Source organism: Rhagoletis zephyria, unplaced genomic scaffold, assembly GCF_001687245.7.
Source record: "Rhagoletis zephyria isolate East Lansing unplaced genomic scaffold, Rhagoletis_zephyria_1.1 Rzeph_scaffold_00302, whole genome shotgun sequence".
NCBI lineage: Eukaryota > Metazoa > Arthropoda > Insecta > Diptera > Tephritidae > Rhagoletis > Rhagoletis zephyria.
Genome location: NW_016157386.1, coordinates 59,712 through 66,360, shown reverse-complemented (window position 1 = coordinate 66,360; position 6,649 = coordinate 59,712). Strand labels below are relative to the sequence as shown.

General features: G+C 45.5%; 1 protein-coding gene across 1 annotated transcript; it reads right to left on the bottom strand.

The window, feature by feature from the left end:
• Nucleotides 1-1,024: 1,024 nt before the first annotated feature.
• On the bottom strand, nucleotides 1,025-6,382 carry LOC108358836 (uncharacterized). Its single transcript, XM_017610328.1, has one exon. The coding sequence runs from the start codon at nucleotides 6,380-6,382 to the stop codon at nucleotides 1,025-1,027; it is 5,358 nt and encodes a 1,785-aa protein (XP_017465817.1).
• Nucleotides 6,383-6,649: the final 267 nt, after the last annotated feature.

Sequence of the window (6,649 nt, the reverse complement as noted above, 5' to 3'; positions counted from 1 at the left end):
ATTGTAATTCATTTACATATTTATTAAGGCGATAAATCAGTATTTTCAATCAACAAAAAACAAACATAAAATTTGACAAACATATATGTATGTATGTATTTTTTTTTTGTTAATTTAAAAAAATATATATGTATGTGCAATTTTGAAGTTGCGAAAATATCCCGTTGACGTTTTATATTTTTTTTTGCTACAAAAAAATTCGTTATAAGGAAGAAAATGCCCAACATCGTCAGTAAAAAAAATTCAAAAATCAAGGGAGTTTTTAGCAACTTTAAAATTGCACTTTATTGTATTAAATTGAATGGGCTATAAAACTGCATAATAGAATTTTTTGTAAAAATTATGATTAAAAAGTTTGATATTTTTATGATAATTTGGTGAACTTAAACCAACTTTCTCTAAAGTGTGAAATTTTGATTTACATGATTTTTGTTGTAAAATGAGCTATATATTTTTTTTAATTAACAAAAAAATACCATGAAAAATATTTTGAATATTGCAAGAAAATTTATGCAAAATATTTTTGTAAGTGACTGTATTTGGTACAGCAGTAATTGCCTATGTAACTATATAAAATTTTTTAAATCACTGTTTGAGATCAATTTAAGATATTATCAGTATATTTAAGTAATAATAAAAAAGTTAACACATTTAAGTAAAAAATGAATGTATAAGTGCATCACCTATTCCATTTTGAGCGAAGCAAAATTATTCCTTCTTTTGATGGAAATGCGATCTTAAAGAAATTATAGCATTAAGGGTTGCAAAAAANGTTACGGGGAAAAAGAAAGAAAAGTCCTTGTTTTCAATAGCAGTCTATTAATTCACGTTTATTTCATTAATTGTGAAAAGCACAGCTTTAAAAAAATTTCGTCTATTTGTCTTTCTTTTTCGAACACGTACTTTTGGCGATGTGTCATTTTTTTTCTTTTCCACTATGGGTCGTTTGTTTATCGGACGATGGGTGATATGTTATCGGGCGATGGGTGTTTTGGCGGCAACATCCCCCTCCGCGTAAATTACCCTAGGGTTGTTTACCTCTTTCTAAGCCGACGTCTAATTTAGCCACCTTTGTCGCTGGCCTCTCCATAATACCGCACTGAGTTTGTATGGTTACGCGCCTAACTTGACCGTCCTTAGCTATGACCGTGTTGGTGACGCGTCCTTTTGGCCATAGATTCCGTGGTAGCTTTTCATCGATGACAATGACAACGTCACCAACGGCTATTGGCATAGATTTGTAAAACCACTTGACCCGTCGAGTAAGAACTGGAGCGTATTCCTTTACCCAGCGGTGCCAGAATCGATCACCGAAGAGTTGTGTTTGGTGCCAGCGTTGCCTTAGATCCAGCTCGTCTCTGCAAACAGGTTTGTAGCCATCTGTCGAGCCCAGCAACAAATGATTTGGAGTGAGGGCGATGTCGTCCGATGACTCGAGACTTACAAAGGTCAGCGGGCGCGAGTTGATAATATACTCTGCTTCCATCAGCGCGCTACGAAGACTTTCGTCGTTGAAAGAATACATCGGGCAGATGCCTTTCAAAATTATTTTCGTGGTTCGGACGAGTCGTTCCCAGGCGCCTCCCATATGGGGTGCGCCGGGTGGGTTGAAGCGCCATTTAATGCGGTCGTATTTTATGGTTAGCTTGTCAAAATCGATCTTCATCAGCTCCTCTCGTACAGCTTTTTCGGTGGCCCTAAAATTCGTGCCGTTGTCCGAGTATATTTCCATCGGCGTACCACGGCGTGCCATAAAATTGCGTAAGCACATGATGCAGGAGCTAGTATCCAAACTGTAAGCTATTTCGAAGTGTACTGCTCGGAGTGTCAGGCAAGTAAAAAGCACACCCCATCTCTTCTCCTTATGCCGGCCGACATTTACCAGTATGGGTCCGAAGTAGTCGACGCCTGTATACGTAAATGGTCTTGCGAAGCTGGCCAATCTCGCTGCGGGTATTGGCGCCATTTGTCGAGGTTCAGGCACGACGTTATTTATCTTACATTTTTGGCAGGATTTACGCACAGACTTGTATAAAACGCGCAAACGTGGCACGTAATAAGAGGCCATTACGTTGTTTATGGTCGTCTCATGAGCCATATGGTGATTTTCGACGTGATATGCCTTTACTATTAGGAACGAAATGTAGCTTTCCCTTGGCATAACGATAGCGTCTTTCCTGCAGTTGATGGAGTCGGCTCTACCTTGAGTCCTCATGATCCCGTTTTCATCGAGGTAAACATTTAATCCAGCCAATCTGCTTTGTTTGCTTACCGATAGCTTTGCACGTAGTAAACTAATTTCTGCGGAATATGCTTCAGCCTGCGCTTGCTTGAAGAGTAGGTTGATCGCCTTTTTGATCAGTTCCGGAGTAATATTGTTCGGTTTGGTCCGGTTGAGTCGTTTAGCGTTCAATCGATCGAAGTACAAGAGGAATGTTGCTACTGCTCTGTATAGGCGACGCCACTCTGAGAAATATTCCACGTTAAATTTTATGGCATAATTTTTTCGAGTTACGTGTAAGTGTTTTCTCAGCTCCGTCATATCTGTTTCTTCGAAATGCTGTGGTTGTTGCGGCCACTCGCTCTCGTACAATTTCAGGAACTCTGGCCCCTGCAGCCACTGCTTAGTTCCCACCGTACTATTGACCTTCGTCGCCCCATCTGCCACGTTCCACTTTGTTGGAACCCATCGCCATTGTGTATTGTTGGAGCTTTCTAGGACCTCTCCGACGCGATGCATAACGAACTGTTGGAAGTTACGGGGGTCCATCTTTAGCCACTGTAACACCGTTTTGGAATCGGACCAGTATGTGGCGCTTCCGATTTTCAGACCACGTAGGTTGATGATCTTTTGAGCCAAACGTACACCCATTACTGCGGCTTGGAGTTCCATACGTGGGATGGACATCGGCTTCAGCGGTGCGACCTTACTTTTTGCAGCCACCAGTGTCACGTCGACTATGTCGTCTCGATGTACTCGCACATAAGAGGCCGCGGCGTATGCATATTCGCTCGCGTCGACGAACGTGTGGAGATCTACCCGAGTCGATTTAGTCAGATTCGGGGAATAGCATCTCGGAATCTCGATTGCCTCTACATCTGGCAGAAGTTGCTTCCACTGACGCCAGCGGTGGTGTAGTGACTCAGGCAGCTCTTCATCCCATCCTATGTTGGCTCGCCACACATGTTGGAGGAGTATTTTTAAGCCGATTGTGTGACACGACAGTATCCCCAGGGGGTCGAAAATTGACATGAGGACCTGTAGGACCTCTCTTTTGGTGGGGATTAGGCCATCCATCAGTACGTCACGTCGCAGCCGGGCGAACCTGAGAACATATTTGAAAACGTCAGTTTGTGGCACCCAATACATACCTAACACCTTTTCTGTGCCACCAAATTGGACTGGCGCTTGCGCTGCGAAGTCGGCATCGAGGAACTGCATAAGGACTTCAGTGGAGTTCGAGGTCCAATTTCGGATTTCGAATCCACCAGCTTGATGAACCTTGCGAACCAGAGTTGCCACGTCGAGAGCCTCCTGCTCGCTGTCCTTACTGTCGATGTAGTCGTCGACATAGTGAGCCTTTCGGATGGCCTCGTATGCTTGAGGATACTGCTGGCGGTATGACTCTGCGTTCTTGTCACGTATGTAGTGAGCAATGCATGGCGCACAACTTATGCCAAAGGTCATTGCGTGCATTACGTACACGTTTACGTTGTTGCTGGCTTTGTCATACCATAGGAACCGTTGGGCATGTCTGTCCTCCGCGCGGATGTTGATTCTGTGGAACATTTCCGCGATGTCCCCGCAGACCGCCACCTGGCCAACCCGGAACGCGAGCAGAATCTCGATAAGTGGATTCAAGAGATCTGGTCCGGTAAGCAGAAAGTCGTTTAGACAGACCCCGTGAGATTTCGCAGCTGCGTCCCAAACGAGCCTTATTTTGTTTGGCTTATTGGGATTTAGTGCTATGAAAATTGGCAAGTACCAAGTTTGCTTGTTCTGGTTGGTAATCTCCGTTTCCGATAGCTCGACCGCATAACCCTTTTGCAATAGGTTACGAATTTGCACAGAAATTTTGTCGTACAAATCTGGCTCTCGCTTGATTTTAGCTTTCAGACAGTTAAGGCGACTGAGCGCGTTGGTGTAACTTTCTGGTAGCGTGTCATTACTGTTGCGCCATAAAAGGCCGACTTCAAATCGGCCATTCACCTTGATACATGTCCGGTCGAGAATTTCCATCGCTTGCTGGTCGTCGGCCGACTGTACGTTGTGAATTTTTACGGGATCTAGGCTAAAGCTGTCTTTTACTATGTCGTGCAGTTCTTTCCATCTACAGTCGCAGTGGTGCATAGTCACGTAACTCGATGCGGTCGATGTACCTTGTACGCTCCATCCAAGTAAACATTTAGAAGCGATGGGTTCGTCCCTTCTGCCTTCACGAATTCTGCGTGGAACAGCAATCTTCCAGTTGTCGGCCCCAATAAGTAGAGTTGGCCGAACGTCGTAATATGACTGGAGTGGTATGCCTTTTAAATACGGATATTTACAACGAAGTTCACTTACGTTAATCGTTTGCTTAGGTAGAGCGATATTTTTTATAGTATGTACGTTGTTGAGCCAATACAATTTGCCGGTATTTGGAGCCGAGATCTGTATTGATGCCCTTACGGATGCACTTTCGTTGCGTGTAGTTTCGCTGGTCCATTGCAAACATATAGGTGTTGGTACTCCTTTGATATCGAGTTTTTCGAACGCCGCTTCGTCAATGAGAGACACGGAAGAACCTTCGTCAAGAAACGCGTAAATATTAATGGTTTTGCTGGCTGTATGAAGGTTCACGGGCATGATGCGGAAATATTGGCTACTGGAGTTGTTACTTCGGTGCGTGCTCACGTGGGCTTGGTCCTTTTCCGCGTCGACGGGAGTTTCGGTACCTTCGCTGTGGAGTAATGGATGATGCTTTCGAGAGCAGCCATTTATGCCGCAACTCTTTTTTGAGAAGCACCCTTTGCGATGGGGTTTAAGGCATCGATAACACGCTCCACCTTTTTTTACTGTTTCCCACCTCTGCTGTTCGGACAAGCTATGGAATTTCCCACACTGTGCAGCGCAATGTTCAACTTCACCGCACGCGATGCACTTCATTGTCGAACGCTTGGGTTGCGTGTCCAACGATTCACAAGTTGGTCCTTGGGAACGGTTATCCCTTTGCGGAATGTCCTGTTTCTTTGGAGGAGGGGTTCTCGACGGAGTGCACCCACCTTGGCTATGCGTGTTGACTGAGCTGGTTTTGTAGAACGAGGGTGATACTACCGTAGAGGCCGCCTCCGCCATTCGATAGAGCCAGTCGCTGAATTCTTTAATGGTTGGTGAAGTGCCTCGCCGCGGATGCATCGCCCAGCTCAATTTATGCTGATTGGGCAATTTGTCTACTAGCTCTTTTACCAGCATTGGATTGTTGAAATGCGCCTCCAGCTTACATGTCTCCATTGTGGCGCAGATATTGCGTACGGCTAACGAGAATTCTATGAGAGATTCTAGTTTGTCTTTAGGCGGTGGCAACTTCCTTACCCTCTCAATCGTTCTCTCTAAGATGTACTCCGGCCTGCCGAAGAACGTTTTTAGTACGTCGATGACGTCGGGAACCATATCTGGTAAGAGCAGCTTATCTTTGACTAGTTCGCGAGCCTTGCCTCTCAGGCACCTCTGCAATCGCAGCATATTTTCAACGTTGGAAAAGCCTGCGGCTGAAGTGCTATGGTCGAAGGTGCTAACGAACATAGGCCACTCCTCGGGGTCGCCGCTGAACGGTGGCAAGTCTTTTGCAATAGATTGTCGCGCAGCTATTTGAGAACTTGTTGGACCGCTGCTTGTTCCGATCTGTAAGCTTGACATGCCTGCCGAGTTCATATTGGCAAGTAGTCGGTACTTCTGTTCGATGTAGCGCTCCTCCGCGGCTCTTTTCTCCTCTAACATTGCCAACGCGAGTCGATGTTGACGGTTTGTTTCGTCGTTGGCTGGTGACGAGTTAAATGCGACTTGCGTTGGAGCACGTTCATCCAGTTTCAACCCCATAGGAACGCTTCGATGGTCATCGCTGATCACATCTGCTTCGGGTGGTGGGACCGGACCACGTGGTACTTCGTGAGGCGCGGTGGTCGTGGCTGTAGGTGTTTGTGACATTGGATCTTCGGGAGTGCAAAGAACGTTTGCACTATCGCCACCTTCGGTACAAAGGGAGCAGTTCCAATTTTGATGTTGTACGCTCTCGTCTACACCTACGCACTCAAAGTGGTACCAGAGTTCACACTTGTCGCACTGTACCCAGTTCTCTGTGCCGTCTTTATTTGACTGTTTCCCGCAAACTTTGCATACGCACATGCCTTGTGACTACGCTGCTAAAACGCTCAAATTTGCGATCGCTTGTTTGCCCAAGTGAATGTATACGTATGCCGCGAGTGTCTGAATTTGACGGCTTGTATGAAAGAACCGTTGCTGGAAGTCTCAAGAATTGCGCTTCTGGATTTTTCTCGATCTACTTATGTATATGCCGATACCGGCCGATGCCGTTATGTCGTTCTGCTGAAAACGCTCACTTGTATGAATCCACACGTACACTTGCAGGTGAGCTCGGCCCCAGTTAATGAT

What these genes read in the sequence shown, in the direction of transcription:
- LOC108358836 (XM_017610328.1), bottom strand. Translation starts at nt 6,382, where the DNA reads ATGTGCGTATGCAAAGTTTGCGGGAAACAGTCAAATAAAGACGGCACA.